General features: G+C 48.8%; 1 protein-coding gene across 1 annotated transcript in view; it reads left to right on the top strand.

Moving 5' to 3' along the window:
• Window positions 1-14,795, top strand: part of LOC146182702 (histone-lysine N-methyltransferase PRDM9-like) — a 70,809-nt gene extending 56,014 nt beyond the window's left edge. The window contains exon 10 of the mRNA XM_084608905.1: window positions 14,426-14,795. Within this exon, the coding sequence (XP_084465031.1) occupies window positions 14,426-14,616 (191 nt within the window). The 3' untranslated portion in view covers window positions 14,617-14,795. The remainder of the gene's footprint in view (window positions 1-14,425) is intronic.
• Window positions 14,796-17,233: the final 2,438 nt, after the last annotated feature.

Raw genomic sequence — 17,233 nt, 5'->3', positions numbered from 1 at the left:
CAGATGGTTCTAAAACAAATTTTATATTAGTGGCGTAGTAGAAGAAAAAGTCGAAAAAACAGGCTACCTCGTTGTGCAATAATTTTTACTGCCGAATTTTACGCCATCTCCTTAGCTGTGGAAAATGTAGTAAGTGCAGAATTGAAAAGAGTATAATGTACACAGACTCGCTCAGTGTAATCACAGCACTACTCGCCAAAAATGCAACGCAAACCTTATTAGCAAATATAATACATTGCATATGACACGAAATTGAATTTTGCTGGGTGCCAAGTCACTTAGGGATAAGTGGAAAGAACGAGCTGATGTATGTGCTGCAGCCACCCAGAATGCAAAAACACAACGAGCAAATGTACCTTTTAAAATGTCATAAAATATATTCAAAGTAAATTTAGACAAATGGCAGGATTCATGGGACAAAGAAATCAACAATAAATTGCACGTACTGAAGACAGTGGCAGAAGAATAGAAAACATGTAGCCTGCAAGAGCGTTTCATTGAAGTGGTTGTGTATCGTCTTTGTATCGGTTACACATCTTACGCAACTTTTTTACTAATGAAACACGATCAGCCTACTTGTGAAGAATATAGAGAGGTGTTCACAGCCAAATATTTTCTAATCACGTGCACAATACCTGAAGACCTACGACAGAAGCCCTTCTCACAAATTTATAATAAGCATATACAATTACCCCTGAGCTTACTCTTAGGAGAAAGGCTACTCGTTGATATTTCCTGCATATTTTCGTTCCTACAGGAGGAAAAGTTTTTAAACAAGCTGTAGAACCTACAAAAACTTTTTAAAGCCCTTTGCCAAGTCCGGCTTTTAAACCTTGCTTTTGGCGCATGATGACCGTAGTCGCCTGTGTCATAAAACGCAACGCAACAACAAAATTGCGGAAGACATATACATGCATCGAGTAAAGGTCACCAGGCAGGAGGTCGCTCCTGCACAGCATATACCTCCGCACCATAGCACACTATTCTCTGAACAGACTTATGATGTACCTGGTGACTCTGCGTGACAATCTGTCATGCACCATTTCCACAGGCTAAGCAGTCCCATGGGCACAAAATGATCATGTGGAACCGCAGAAGCTTCCATCGTAGGCAAAAATCTTGTAGTGCATAATATCTGTGCCCTTTTTGAGAGTGCGTTGAGGAATGTCCCGAAAACGGTGCATCACGGTAATACGAAAAACAATGATCTATAATTTAGGGCTGCTGACACAGGCGAGAATCCACTTACCGTTGCACAAAAGTCCCTCTTGAATGACGCCTCGTTTTTATAGGCAACGTTGGCGTGCGAAGTTTAAAAAAAGTCTTTGCGGCTGATTGTAAATAGGTCCGGTGCACCCGCTTTAAAGCACTATTGTCTAGAAAGGGGAAGTAAGGCTGTTGATCGGTGCAGGAAATAATTTGTCAATCAGAACTTTTGTCATCTGTCTACTAGAGAGAATCTATAGGTTGTCAAGGAAACCCTTACTATGAGAAAATGGGATATGTCGGCAACTTCCTTAGGAAAACCCTTCAAAGGACCTTCACTCCTATGACAAGTGGGCACAGACAAATTAGGCAAATGAGGACTTAATCGTCTATTAAACACAGCTAGGAGGAAGGGATGGCTCGCTGTTTTAAAAAAGAAAAACATTGAAACAAGCTGGTGAACAAACAAGTGTTGAAGACCCGTTCCATCAGCCTCCAGAAGGACAAACAAATTGTCCCGATGCATAGACTCCTACTGAGTACGCCACACAAAAGTAACAAAAATTCTATCCCCAGACTGTGCTTTGTTTCTTGCATAATGTAACACCTGATAGACATAGATAAGCTTCGAAAGCAAGAAGACCTTGCAAAGTTGTGTTGGTGTAGGTAAAGACATCTCTCTAACCATCCTAGCCCAGGTTTGTCGCCTAACTCGTGATGAAGAGATCGTATATATCCTTGTCAAGCAAGCCCACTGTCTCTATGGCAACGTAGGAGGCGCGACTATACCTCGCTAGAGTATGTAAGGGAGAGTAACGTGGTAATTATAGGACGCGGGATACGACAGTGAGGAGGCAGTGGGGCCGTGCACAGCCCGCATCGGTTAGCATCGACGCATCGACCATCGCCGCAAGCTATCTGCCGGCATTTCCGAAGTTTAAGTGGCGTGATGAGCGCAAGCCATCGCCGCCCAGTGGAGCTGCTGACGTCTAATCCGGAGCGAAGCAGCAGCTCTTCTGCCCTGTGCGATCTGCACCGACCAACTCGATTTACTCGAACTGACGTCCGAGAAGGGGGCCCGGTGACCGCTTTTATGGCGCGTCGCTGCCCTGGTGTGGGTAGGACCTCCACCCTGCGTAATAAACCCCTTGATAATTTGAAGGCAGTGACAGGCTCCTCCGCGCCACGCTGTCCTTCCCGACACTTTTTGCGGGGCGGCTGCATCTAAGCTGCATCTAAGGGTAGCATATATCACGTGACCAACCATAAGTTTGAATCATTGGTTAATTATACACTGACTAATCACTGGTCCAAATTATTGATATTCAGTAAATTCCAATTGAGAAAATATTTCCGCTCCACCATCGAGGAAATACCATTGAAAAGCTTAGGCCAAGCGTTATGGCACTGCTAGACAGCGATCTGCAAAAATCTGCTTTTATTAGTTTATTGAATATTAAATCAAAATTTATATTATGAGATCAAGTCATTTATAGCTGAAAAGCATATCATGAGTGCAGATACTGTGTACTAGTTAGCGACCCTTATTAATTATCAATAATGAACTATATGCAATCAAAACCTCCATTTGCGTTATTGCGTCGAGTCGTATAACATTGGAAAGCTATGGTTGAGTGCAATTTAGCTGTGCAAGTTATTTACTCGAAATAATGTTTTACTATTTAATAACAGTTAAAACTAAACTGTACGGTAGATGGAAAACTAAGGTCAAGTTTAAATGCATAGTGCTAGATAGCCAGACTGAAAGATAAACTAACAGAGAACTCTATAAAAAAGCTCAAGAAGGTAACTGCTTCGAAATAATTTGCTTTTGCATACTTGGGTTCAGCATGTTTTATTCAGAGTGTGCCCGCTTAAAATAAATCAGCGTGAGTGCATCGTCCATTCAGAGGATTCTTTTCTCAGTGTGAAAGTGGAGTTTGTGCGGCAGTCTGTAATCTGAATGCAACAGTTGCGGCTCAAACTGGTCTTCACTAAAATGTAGCTTGAACACACAGGGATGAATTATCCACTCAGGCAGGATGAAACGAAAATATCTTCCATAAAATAAAAATACCTCATCTGTTACAGTAGTAAGAATTGTTCCTAGCAAACTATTCCCCTATTATTAGGTGTTAACCATATTCGTTATCGATTGTTCAATCTTAGTAATTACAAAAAATTGATGCAATGATCCTGGCTGGTTTTTTATTGGTAGGAAAATATTTCTCACTCAAAAAATAAAAAGTAGTTTTAAAGCACCACCTCTCAAAGCAAAGGTTCCCGGCCAACACCTAGTAGACGTGATCAAAATGAAGCGAGTGTATCGCGTGAACACCTCGTGCAGATTGCCCATATCTCTGAAAAGCCAAACCCTACTCGTTACCCTCTCAAGTGTGAAAGCATGGCAAGACACATTCAAGAATTCAGGAAAAAAAAACTGAACTCCCAGAGCAGCCATTATTCGCAATACCGCGAGTTTACTTGCCAGTAAGGATTGCAGGGCCGGCCCAAGTGCCACACGTTACGTGGCCCACCTATTGCCCTTACGGGCAAGTTCGCCTTGGGCAACCACAACAGCACCAATGAGGGCTCCTTTAGGGATCAAGCGGGCAATCCCAAATTGGGCTCCTGCCTTTTCCATCTGGGCATCATATATGCGCGGAAAGGGCTGAGTACATATTTCGAAATCTGGCTCTCAAGGTCCCGCTTGGGAAATTTTAGGGCCAATGCACAGAAAATTTGGGCTTTGGGTAGAGAAAGCCTGGGCTAATCTAATTAGGGCTGCACACTCAAAAGCGCAATAGGTCGCGCATGGGCCGCGGCGGGGCTAAATACGGATATGCCCGCACATCGTCTACATGGAACCAATGAGGGGTACTCGAGGGAAGGAAAAACGGAAATGCAGGCTTCATGCAGAAAAATTCTGGGCTGTCCCAAATGTGGCTGCACACCAAACACCTAGATAATTTTGACCTGCAGTGGGGCAGAAAAGTGCTCCTTCCCGCATCTGCCCGCATCGGTCTCTTGCGGGGCACTTTAGGGAAGATCCGCTGCAGATGGTGGGCCGAAAGCAAATAGAAAACGGGCTAGCCCTAATGGGGCTGCCCACTCAAAAGCTGAATAGGTCCCGCATCTTTTTCGGCCGGGCTGAAAAACTGGCATGCCCCCACGCCGCCTACACGTGTATTTATTGGGATACTTGAGGCCAAATGCACCATACTTTCGCATTTCATGCGGTAAAAATAAAGTCAGACTAAGGGGGGCTGCCCATGAAAGGCCGCAGTGGCTACCAAATTGGCCCTGGGCTGGCTTACCGTTCTGAATCGTCTCCGCCCTATCTTTTAGGCATCATTTTATGTAATTCAACCTATGCCGCCCGCTAATTGCCTCTTCTGGAGGTCTCACATACCTATCTTAAGCACATTCATACCATGAATAAAGACTATCTATTTTTACTCTAAAACTACGTTAATTATGCAGTATTGGCAAGAAACGTGCAGCAGTAACTGTTCCGCTTTACGACTATGTACTGAACTATACCTCTAAATTTTTCCTGCACACCCACCGCTTCGGTCGTGGACGACAGCCGTTGCGACGCGCGTCTTTCTCTCCCTTTTCTTTATTTTTATTCTGTTTTATTTCGTCTGTACGTACGACGCAGTGGAGGTGACTCAGCTACAGTCACAACCAACCAACCAACCAACCAACCTGCCTGCCTGCCTGCCTGCCTGCCTGCCTGCCTGCCTGCCTGCCTGCCTGCCTGCCTGCCTGCCTGCCTGCCTGCCTGCCTGCCTGCCTGCCTGCCTGCCTGCCTGCCTGCCTGCCTGCCTGCCTGCCTGCCTGCCTGCCTGCCTGCCTGCCTGCCTGCCTGCCTGCCTGCCTGCCTGCCTGCCTGCCTGCCTGCCTGCCTGCCTGCCTGCCTGCCTGCCTGCCTGCCTGCCTGCCTGCCTGCCTGCCTGCCTGCCTGCCTGCCTGCCTGCCTGCCTGCCTGCCTGCCTGCCTGCCTGCCTGCCTGCCTGCCTGCCTGCCTGCCTGCCTGCCTGCCTGCCTGCCTGCCTGCCTGCCTGCCTGCCTGCCTGCCTGCCTGCCTGCCTGCCTGCCTGCCTGCCTGCCTGCCTGCCTGCCTGCCTGCCTGCCTGCCTGCCTGCCTGCCTGCCTGCCTGCCTGCCTGCCTGCCTGCCTGCCTGCCTGCCTGCCTGCCTGCCTGCCTGCCTGCCTGCCTGCCTGCCTGCCTGCCTGCCTGCCTGCCTGCCTGCCTGCCTGCCTGCCTGCCTGCCTGCCTGCCTGCCTGCCTGCCTGCCTGCCTGCCTGCCTGCCTGCCTGCCTGCCTGCCTGCCTGCCTGCCTGCCTGCCTGCCTGCCTGCCTGCCTGCCTGCCTGCCTGCCTGCCTGCCTGCCTGCCTGCCTGCCTGCCTGCCTGCCTGCCTGCCTGCCTGCCTGCCTGCCTGCCTGCCTGCCTGCCTGCCTGCCTGCCTGCCTGCCTGCCTGCCTGCCTGCCTGCCTGCCTGCCTGCCTGCCTGCCTGCCTGCCTGCCTGCCTGCCTGCCTGCCTGCCTGCCTGCCTGCCTGCCTGCCTGCCTGCCTGCCTGCCTGCCTGCCTGCCTGCCTGCCTGCCTGCCTGCCTGCCTGCCTGCCTGCCTGCCTGCCTGCCTGCCTGCCTGCCTGCCTGCCTGCCTGCCTGCCTGCCTGCCTGCCTGCCTGCCTGCCTGCCTGCCTGCCTGCCTGCCTGCCTGCCTGCCTGCCTGCCTGCCTGCCTGCCTGCCTGCCTGCCTGCCTGCCTGCCTGCCTGCCTGCCTGCCTGCCTGCCTGCCTGCCTGCCTGCCTGCCTGCCTGCCTGCCTGCCTGCCTGCCTGCCTGCCTGCCTGCCTGCCTGCCTGCCTGCCTGCCTGCCTGCCTGCCTGCCTGCCTGCCTGCCTGCCTGCCTGCCTGCCTGCCTGCCTGCCTGCCTGCCTGCCTGCCTGCCTGCCTGCCTGCCTGCCTGCCTGCCTGCCTGCCTGCCTGCCTGCCTGCCTGCCTGCCTGCCTGCCTGCCTGCCTGCCTGCCTGCCTGCCTGCCTGCCTGCCTGCCTGCCTGCCTGCCTGCCTGCCTGCCTGCCTGCCTGCCTGCCTGCCTGCCTGCCTGCCTGCCTGCCTGCCTGCCTGCCTGCCTGCCTGCCTGCCTGCCTGCCTGCCTGCCTGCCTGCCTGCCTGCCTGCCTGCCTGCCTGCCTGCCTGCCTGCCTGCCTGCCTGCCTGCCTGCCTGCCTGCCTGCCTGCCTGCCTGCCTGCCTGCCTGCCTGCCTGCCTGCCTGCCTGCCTGCCTGCCTGCCTGCCTGCCTGCCTGCCTGCCTGCCTGCCTGCCTGCCTGCCTGCCTGCCTGCCTGCCTGCCTGCCTGCCTTATTCTACACGCGCTACCGAAATAAATATTCAGACCAACATTTGGGGGGTGACATAGCCAGCCCCCATATAAATATCTCCTATGTTACTGAGTGCGAAAAAAGGTAGAGGAATAGTGCTCAATGTTTCAACCTTAATTCATGGAACTTGGGCAGCTCCGAAAATGCCAGATTCAACCTTTGAGAACAGCACGTGGGCCAGCTCGAAACGAACTGGCCTACGCAAAGTCCGCGCCAGTAGAATTCAGGTATACGAGGAATTAATCGACTTGAAAATTAAAACCTTGACCAATGGGGCCTGCACAAATTACGACCCATTAGTGATTCTGGTTTTCTGCCCACATTCGTATATCTGGGCTGAATTCGGAAAGCCTTATTTAGGCTGCCCACACGGATACAGATTGGGACCTATCGCGGCGAAATTGGGCAGACAACGCCTGGCCACTCTGGGTACGTGTTGCAAATCCCGCATGGGGCCCGTATAGGCAGCCCTCACGGGATCGACGCGGGCCCCCACGTCATAGGCAGCCAGCAATGAAGTTTGCTGTGTCAATCGACGCGCCGTAACACATATCCTAGCGAGACGAGCAAATACTTTTCAGGCGCTTTCGTAGGGCGATTTCACGCCACCTGCATGAGCTTGCAGGGATCAGATTGCACGCTCTGTCGAAGCTTTGCATGGCATGTGTCAGATAACTGGGCTACATCGAGAGCGCCTGGGCAATCACGTTATCTGTCACACGCGTAACTATAATGCTGCTGAATATCCTTGGTCGTTATCGCGAAGAAAGCAGCGAACAGCAGCATTTTGGAGGCCCGATGGATGGATGGATGGATGGATGGATGGATGGATGGATGGATGGATGGATGGATGGATGGATGGATGGATGGATGGATGGATGGATGGATGGATGGATGGATGGATGGATGGATGGATGGATGGATGGATGGATGGATGGATGGATGGATGGATGGATGGATGGATGGATGGATGGATGGATGGATGGATGGATGGATGGACGGACGGACGGACGGAATATAGGAGCGTCTCCTTTGGAACGGGGTGATAGAAGTAGCTATCATGCTCATTTTTCTCCCTATGTCTTAATTAGTATTGATTTAGATTGCTTAACTAAACCATCATTCTATATATTAAATTTTTGTTTCTACATTACCAACATTATGTCACTTTTCTGCTTTTAAGCCACCAATCTTCCAGTCGTTTTTTGCTAGTTCCCACCGCCGGTTTATTCACCCGGCCTCTGGTATCTCTAAACCCCAGAGCTTCAGGAACAGTGACTGCGCCTGCATCAACTTCCGGATGGATACCATTACATTCGAGTATAATATGGTCAATTGCTTCACTGGAGTTACCACATACAGCACATGCATCATCTCCATTGTTAAATTTCTTTCTGTAGCTGCGTGTTCTAAGGCACCCTGATCTAGCTTCAAAAAGTAGGGCACTGCCTGTTGAGAAATCTTCCTTCCTGATCTGCATTTCCACTTTCGGTATAATTCCGCACTCTGTTTCTTTTCCATCGAATTTATACAATTTTTACCTTCTGTGTTTTTTTTTTCACTTGCTGCTTAATGCTCTTTATTTCTCCGTCCTTGTGACTAGCATACTTACTAGGATAGGATAGGAAATACGTTAGTTTCTCTACGAGGGTCTTGTGCTAGTAGCGGAAGAGTTCCATCTTCCGTCTTCTCACAGGGTCGGTGCCCCTATTCCAGGGCTCCGCTGAGCTTCGCTGCTCGCTGGGCGTGCTGGATTAAACCTAGTTGGCAATCCAAATCGCCGCTGGAGAGCCGGCTCTCCCACTGTTCCGCACTCGGGTCTTTACGAAAGCTGTCGTTATTTTTACATTGCCACGTGATGTGGTATAGCGAAGGTTTGCTACCACACCATGGGCAGGTGTCTCGATATTGTGACGGGTAAAGTTTGCTCAGGGTATGCAGGTTAGGGAATGTTCCTGTCTGCAGTCTTCGCCAGTACACGGCCTCTTGTTGTTTTAGATCCCGATGAGGCGGCGGATAGCGGATCCGTACCCCCTTATAGCAGTTAAGAATGTCGGAGTACGTAGGGCCGACTCCCTCAGGTAGATCGTCCGATTGGAAGGAAGCTCGGCTAGTGTACCCTCGAGCTACCTGATCGGCGCGTTCGTTCCCCGCTATGCCGGTGTGTCCTGGCACCCAGTAGATGTTGTGTTTGACTTTTGATGGGGTCGTGCTATGGAGGAGCCTGAGGGCGGCGCGACCTATGCGGCCGTTCATGTAGTTACGGCACGCTTCTCTAGAATCTGTAAGAATGGTAAGGGACGTGTTGCATCTATACCAGGCTACCACCGCAAGAGCAACGGCCAGCTCCTCCCCTTCGGTTACCGTGCATTCCCTTACTGAGGCGCTAGCTAGTTCCTTTAGGTTGGAATCAATAGCTACCGCCACGGCGCTATTATGTGAGCTTCCTGTATACGGAGCCGCGTCCGTGTATACCGTGGTGGATCTTGTAGCTAAATTTAGTTGTACATACTTCGCCCGGGCTGCTCTACGGGCCACATGCAAGTTGGGGTCCATGTTCCGGGGAAGGGAGCTAACCTTTAGCGTCTGGCGAATTGCGTCCGGTATGCTCGCAGTACGGTTCTCGATTTCCGCAGTTGCACCTAGCCCCAGTCGCCTAAGAAGCGAGCGCCCCGTAGGAGTCTGCTGGAGCCTGGTTATCTGCGTGACCAGTTGGGCTTCTTTGATCTCTTCGAAGGTGTTGTGAACGCCAAGAGCTAGCCGTTTTGCGTTAGAGGTCTTCATTGGTAGGTGCAGGGCTGTCTTGTAAGCTTTGCGGATGATATCTGCACTTTCCACTTCTCCTTTGTTGAGGTTGAAATACGGGAGGGCGTAGCCTACGCGTCTGAGTACCAGGCTCTGAACCAGGCGCAGGGTATCCCCCTCTCGCATACAGCTCCGCTTCTGCGACACACGCGTGATCATCCTGGCGACCTGAGTGGTCGATTGCTTGAGAAGGCCGAGCGTATGGCTACATCGCTTATTGTTCTGAAGCCACATTCCTAAGACTCGTATCTTGTCTCGTTCGGGAAGTAGCTTTCCTTCGAGGGAGACATTGAGGGTCCCTTCTTTGTGTTTCCCTTTGTGAACTCGCAAGAGTTCGGATTTTTCTGTGGAGCAGGCGAGACCTCGTGCATGGACATATTCTTCTACGCAGGTAGCCGCTGCTTGCAGCCGTTCTTCTTTCTGGCCGAGCGATCCGGAGGTAACCCAAACCGTGAAGTCGTCAGCGTACATGGCGTGCTGTATGTCTTCGATCTTCTCAAATTGTCTAGCGAGTCCGATCATAGCCACATTAAAAAGTAGTGGCGAGATGACGGACCCTCGAGGTGTGCCTTTGTTGGGGGTCGAGAATTTATCACTGCGAAGGTCTCCGAGCCCAACCGTTGCAGTTCGGTTGGAAAGAAAGGCCTTCACGTAGCTGTGAATCTTCTCGCCACAGTGGAGGTTGTCGAGTCCTTCCATTACAGCCGCGTGGCTAACGTTGTCAAAGGCCCCTTTAATATCAAGGGCCATGACCGCGTTCTCGCCAGCGCTCGGGACATTGGTGAGGACTTCCTCTTTGAGTTGTATGAGGACGTCCTGCGTGGAGAGGTGAGCTCGGAAGCCGAACATGCTGTGGGGGTACAGGTCTTCATCCTCCATGTAATTTTGGAGCCTCCGAGTAACGAGTAGTGGAGCAGTTACTAGTTAGTTTCCTAGTTCTTTTCCTCCATTGTGAGTCAACGCTTTTTAAGTACAGGTATTTAAATACTTCAGCTGCCCATCTGTTACTGTCCAATTTTCTCAGGCGTTCCTCATATAATGTTTCACTCTGAGCTTCCCGCACTTCGAAAGATGCCCAGCCCATATCTCCCTGTACCGCCTCATTTGTAGTTTTGCCGTGGGCACCTAGTGCTAATCGTCCAACGGATCTCTGATTTATTTCTAATGTCGACTGTACCTCTAATTTTAGGCACAAAACCGCATTTCCGAAAGTAAGTCCGGGCACCATAATTCCTTTCTAAATACCCCTCAATACCTCATACCTATTGTATCCCCACAATGCCTTATGCTTCATTATCCCGGCATTCCTTCGCCCTTTGGCCTCAAGTGATTGCTCATGCTTTCCAATATATGCCAATCCTTCGTTTACCCATGCCCCCAGATATTTATATTCTGCTGCTCTAGGTATTTCATGGCCTTGTGTTTTAAGACCCTGATCAGTTGAGCCGTTGAAAATCATCAGACCCGCTGTGGAACAATTGCAGCGCCACCTAAGCAGTGCAGGTTGCCTATAGACCACTTTGGGCTACTTGGGAGCATTAATTATACCTAAGCAGCCGACGCATACCTCTAAATACAAGCTAGCAACACTAGATCCTCTGCAAGCCGCTATTTCAATTTTTAGTAAAAGAAGCATGCTATTATAGCATGATCACGACAAATGTAATTCAGAAGATGTACCTTCTCACATATCCTTGACAGTAGAAAGCACACTTTAAGTGCAGCACTTCTGACTGTATAATAGGCGACCACGTGCGAAATGACGGAGCCCCACCGTATATTCAGCATGATGAGGACAACCTTATTTTTATGCACCGCACAAATTGATACGGCAAGAACATTAAGGAGAGAGCAGGGAGAATAAAAAAGCAGCGCTAGGTGACGCTTTATTACGAGCAGTGAGAAAGCACCGTATCCTGCAAACAACGCTATTTTTTGCCGAAACGAAGTTCTTTCGACAAAGGTTGTGAAGCCACTACATTTTACACAAGCCGTGACTCTTCCTTGTGGTATCATGAAAACGGCATAGCCATTTACAGGCCGTTTGCCGCAGTTATAACCGCAACAGCACGGCATAGAGCTTGCGCATTGCAAAGAAACTACAGCGTAGAATATTCGCTTTCCGAGCCCTGGAGAATAATGGCGCGAATGAAAAACAAAAACACAAGCAAAACGCCGGATCAGCGCGAATCCAAGGCCAAATGCAGGGAGATCAATTGTCGCGCAGGAAAGCGGGCCGAGAACCTCCCTTCATAAAAGGGGTGCGCAGGAGCCATGGAGGTTGGGTAGCGGCTGCAAAGTTTAAACTTTGTCAAAACATTCAAATGATCAAGGGGTTGTACTTCATAAAAAGTCTCCGCCCCACCAGGGGGGTAATGGGTCTTGTCGGGGACGTCGGATGGATGGTGATATATTGATGGGTTATGTGCGAAATTTGGAAGCGGCACTTTTAGGTGGCAAGTTGCCTTCCTATCTGGCAACGGCAACCAGAGTAAATCTGCTCAAAGTATGTCTAAAAACAGTTCTATCCAATAAACACTGCAGTAGAACTAGCCTCAAAGGCATTCACCTTATCCCTGTTAAGAGGTCTAAAGATCCTCCTAGAATTTTTTTTTGTTGAACGCATGGTACTTCTTAAGGGTAAAAAAAAGCTAAAGGAACAAGGTGCTCCACTTTCTGTCTAGAAAAATGTCTTCCCTTGTCACTCTAGTGGTAACAAAAATGAATAAATTACACGTTTGCGTGAGTATTACGGGGAAAAGATCGTGCAATGCTCTATTAAAAATAAAAAGTTTTGGGACACTTAAGCTCCGCTCTTATGGGTTTTACGGGATAAAGTTCATGGCTCCCTTCTGCCCCCACTTTCCTTGTTTGCTCACCTGCATTTTTCAAGTGTTTTTTCCTAATTTGGGCGTACGTTATCCCACATCATTATTAATATACAGTCCTTCTAATTAAGCGGCCACACTGTATCAAAGACCACTGGTCATAGACATAAATCCCTGCTTTAGCCAAGCCTAACGTAAGTACCTACGTGACTTGGCGGTCATTAGGGTTCCGGGCTGCTTATATTTCTTACGCCTCCATCTCAAAGCAGCTGACGGCAACTCCTGCCAACACCTTGGCAATGCCAAGCAGTCTCGTGGTGTAACACAGGCCGGCAACCAGTCAGTGGCCAGCTGTTTTAAATAGCAACTGACTCCTGCCATAGGCATGTCCGTGGTTCTTTGCTGACAGCGCCGACATAGCCTACACCGGTACGGGGCTTATGACGCTTTTGCTTGAGACCTTAAACATCTGCAGGAGTGCGTTCTTATGTCGTGATGTATATATAACGTTTTGGAGTTTTCAGGTAGAACGAAAGGAAGAAGATGGTTTGCACGGTAAAAAAAAGAACTGAACAAGGGTAAATAGGGTACGCCTCAGGTCGCAGATGATAATAGCAATAAGTTAGAAAATATTATGCCAACAGAAAAAGAATAAATATTTAATACCTTGTTTAAAGAAGTTGCTTTATTAGAGCACATCAATTTTTAAAATTTTGCAACGCGCTTGTTGCATCATTTCTTGATGACTATGTTGCATTGGCCCTAGTGAGATTCTGCAGGCCTCGTTGCGGTGCTTGCGAAGCAAGCAACGAAGCAGTTTTTTATCGTTGCCATCTGGCTATCTATACCGGTGCTATCAGGATGGGTGCCAGTTAGCTCGCTTGTCTCAAAATGTGCCGATTGTGACGTTTTCGTCTTGCATGCTGTTCAGTTGCCTTGGTAGGATGTATCCGAGTTTTGTCTGGTATTTCTCGTGCTACGTGCGACCAGCGCTGTCTTGTTGCTTCGCTGTGGCATGCTTATGGTTTCTTTCAAAGTGCGTGGCGCTTATAAAAACAAGTTCGCAATATGCGAAGGAAAGATGCGCCATGAAGCAGTGAGGACTCTACCGTAAGTGTCACGCTGTATTTGTTTCTCGATGAACTCGCACACATGAGCTCTCGTTTGCAAGTGTAGTCTGCTCTACGTATGGGCATTAGTTGCTGATATATATTTTTCGGTGCTGGCTTTGTTGTAGGTTTTGTTGGTGTGCTTTACTTGTGTTGTTGATGTAATAAAGCACAAAAATATATATGACCCATACTTTTTGTCAAAATGTGCAGTTAAACTAGCATTTTACTGGGTCATAACTTGCTATGTTCTCAACAACTTATCTGCACGAAATTTGTAATAGGTATTTTGCACGTTTTCATTTGGAAGAAGTCATTTTCTCCCTTCTATGCCGCCTTCTTTGCCAGTAATATTTGCCTGATTGTCAACTGCACTCAAACACCACTATTTAAACACAAAGTTATGACAATGGCTGGCGAGTGCTAAAGGGCCACCTTCAACAGTACGCTATAATAAATAAGGTGGAACCATATAATTGCCACCTTATAAATCGCGCCTGTAGCACACGTCCGCATGGAGTCATTCAATGTCCCAAGATTTAACTTGCATCAGTATTAGGAACGCTGGGGTGTGCATGAGCCGCCATGTTTTGAACATGCGAGCATCTCATCAGCCTTTGTTACCATGCAGGGTACATATAGCATCGTTGCAATGCGTAGAGTACAGTTCCACTCTAAGAGCTTTCTACTGTGCCGTCCAATTCATGGTTTCACAACGGTAAACCCAAAATATTTCCACTTTATTTGCAAACTTAAAGGCTAGTGGGGTACGGTCATGCGAATGAAGGTAAGAGAAACGTTGATATGCACTTGCCATGCTGTGCTAAAAAAGTCATGAGTAAAGGAAACAGGAGATACTCATTGCAAAGAGCAGCTGGCCTCTCTGAAGTCATTCTCTGCACTGCAGATGTACCAACATAAACGCTTTATAAGGAGACTACAGAGAGACTAGGCGTTGATAAAGAGAATATAAATATTGGTCACAATTGTCGTGCATTTTAATGACTAGTATTACAGAGTGCACTAAAACCTTTATACGTTCTGCAAATGTTACATCACCATATGCGCTGTTTGCCATCAGGAGACGGAAGCAGTGTGTCCTCTGCTGAGCCAGACTTCTCCTGCGAGGTATGTGGCGAGCTCTTCTCCGCGGAAGGCCCCTTGAAGGAACACCATCGGCGCAACCATTCGCCGAGGCCATTTGGAAAGCACTGCTGCTTTTACTGCCCCTACACCAGCAATGACAGGCATGTCGAATGTTCGGCCACTTGACGAACTTTGAAGGGTGGTAATGATTAAATGTCCCCTTCATGGATCACTGCCTTGTCGTGGCAGTGATCAATGCTACTTTGGTCATCTGATGAAAAGAGAGGAGTCGCTGGGGAAAGATTTGATGTTGGGAAAGGTTGAGGGTCGCCGGAGAAGGGGTAGGTAGGGAACGCGATGGTTAGATGGCATCCTCGAGGCACTGCAGATGAAATTATGTGATGTTAGGAAGACCGGAAAGCGTGGCGTGATATGGTCCATAGGGTCACGAAGAGTAGGACACGACTGAACGACTGAACTGACTGAATGATTAAATGTACACCGCAATAATACAGCTCTACCTCAACAGCTTTAAACCTGTTTTTCGGCGCAAGCTCCAGTTTCGACCTGGATCGAAAAAAATCCTTATTGGTTAGAGGGGTGTGACGTCATTATAACTGTTCAGTTAAAATTTTGAATTTAAAGGTTCCACAGAATGTGTCTCGCCCGATGAGTGAAAAAAAATTCACTATGTCTAAAAACACCGGTCTATTCCGGATAAACGAAAGCCACTTTGCCAACACACAACACTGGTCGCCGTTGCGCAGCAAGGCACGCGGTCGAGACTCATTCGCGCAACGCAATGCCAAGACAAACAAAACGGTGCGCTTGCCTTCAATGAAACCCACTGAGGCGCTAATAGGGCAATGCGATATGGCCAGAAGGTTCCGAGCGGTCCTGAAACGTTGCTACTTGCGTGGTAGCAATTCATGCAAACGCCTCATTTGTCTCAGGAGGCACACTGCCTGGTCCGCTCCACAATCCGTGTACATCAAGCTGAACCATGCCGCTCGCCGAACGTGTAACCGCCCCCAGCAGGGCTCCCACTGAAAACCCTTTATCTCGTTTCTGCCGTCATTATCTAACTGCCGCGCCAATGACATGCCGCGAACTCAACTGACAGCTTACTCATGCTCAATCTTGCAACACTCGAGTGCACCAAGACAAATGAAAAAGAGCGCGAGAAGTTTAAACACTAAGAGAGGTAACCGGGTCCCCCACAAGGTCCCTCGTAAACTCATTGCATATAAAGGGTGCGTTTATATATATTGTATAAGCATCTTGGTAAATAGCTGTTTTAAAGCATGGCCAGTTATACGAGTTTCAGACATAAAGGTAAGCATTTAGTAGTAGAGATTTATTCGGGAAGCTCATTCCAGCCTACGACTGTTAGGAAGAAAAATCAGCAGTGTATAAGCGCAGTTAAGCCACATTTGACGAGCCACAGATGTTTTGCTAATAGAATGTTTTCCACTGGCATCACCTCATGCCTATCATGTGATCCCTGCCGTTATTGAGAATCAATCACCTTTCAAGGTCAAGTCATTAGTCGTGTTCGACTAGTCAGTGATGTGTTTATGCCCCTCTTACCATAGCGTAACGCACTGGACAAGACTTGTTGCAAGAAAGGCTAAGTCGCAGTTTGCACTTGGCTCAGCTTGAAGGTCACCGTCATGGATTCAAGTGGTCCAGTTTGTTTCTGCTTTAAGAAGGGAAGGTGGTATTCTGGGTGTGGTGGCGCGCAGCTTGAAGTGAATGGCTGGTTCGTAGAGATATATATGCTGCTGCTGTAATTTATGGAGTTTGAGTAAGATATGCGAAACCGAACTTGCGACAAAGCTCAAGGCTGGAGGTGCGACATCGAAATAAAAAGCGCTGCCGCTATGTGAGTACTCCTTTACTCTCGCTATTGACTGGCGAACTTGAAAGACCCGTCGGAGGGACCAGCACGCCGGAGCCGCTATACCGGATTTAGTTTCAATTTTCCGCGCGTGGCCACTCGGTTGGAACCTTACGTAACAGATTAGTCATTCAGAGAGACGGCACAAGCGTTAGACAATTTTGCAGAGATCGGACCCCCGAATTAGTATTTTCGCACATATTAATCTAAATGCACGGCTTTCAAATGATCATAATGCATGAATGAGGTATGCGTGATGCGAGCCCCGAATCGGCCACGCATATCCGTTGTTTGGCATAGCCTATCATTTTTAACGTAGTGTTACATATGGCGGGCATTCTGCGTATTCCGTTGGAGAAAATCTATCATTTAGTTATAATTAAATTTCGTAGGTACATTCGGATCAAAACTGTCTGCTCTGTTTGGGGCAGTTTGATTCCGACGGCAGAATGGGATCGAGATTCTGTGCCAATAACCAATTAGGATGAGGCGTCGATCCCAGAACCCAGATCGCTCTGTGACAGCAGCATATGCTCCTTCGAAATCGGTTGATTTGGCCAGAAGCCTGCATGATGGTTCTCTTGTTTCCTGTTTTCTGTCATCGCTACACGTGCGGTGATCCCAGCAGCTGTAGTTGATACGAACGCTGCATCTTCTGCCTGCAGACCTCCAAAGAGTGAACTTGCATTGCGATATTCTCACAGTGAAAATTGTTGCGAGCTGTATTGTAATCATCGGAGAATACTTAAAGCGAGGAAGGAGCGGACTCCACCGGCGCATACTGGAATGAGGATAATAGCAGTGAGCAGCTGTCGCAGCAACGCATAAGAAGCCGCTACAGCATGCAACAAAACAGCATACACGTCGACAAAGCAGCGTAAAAATAACAGAGTGCTTGTCTAT

This window comes from Amblyomma maculatum, chromosome 7, assembly GCF_055883805.1.
Source record: "Amblyomma maculatum isolate TAMU_Amacu chromosome 7, ASM5588380v1, whole genome shotgun sequence".
Classification (NCBI taxonomy): Eukaryota; Metazoa; Arthropoda; class Arachnida; order Ixodida; family Ixodidae; genus Amblyomma; species Amblyomma maculatum.
This window is presented reverse-complemented; position numbering and strand designations above follow the sequence as displayed.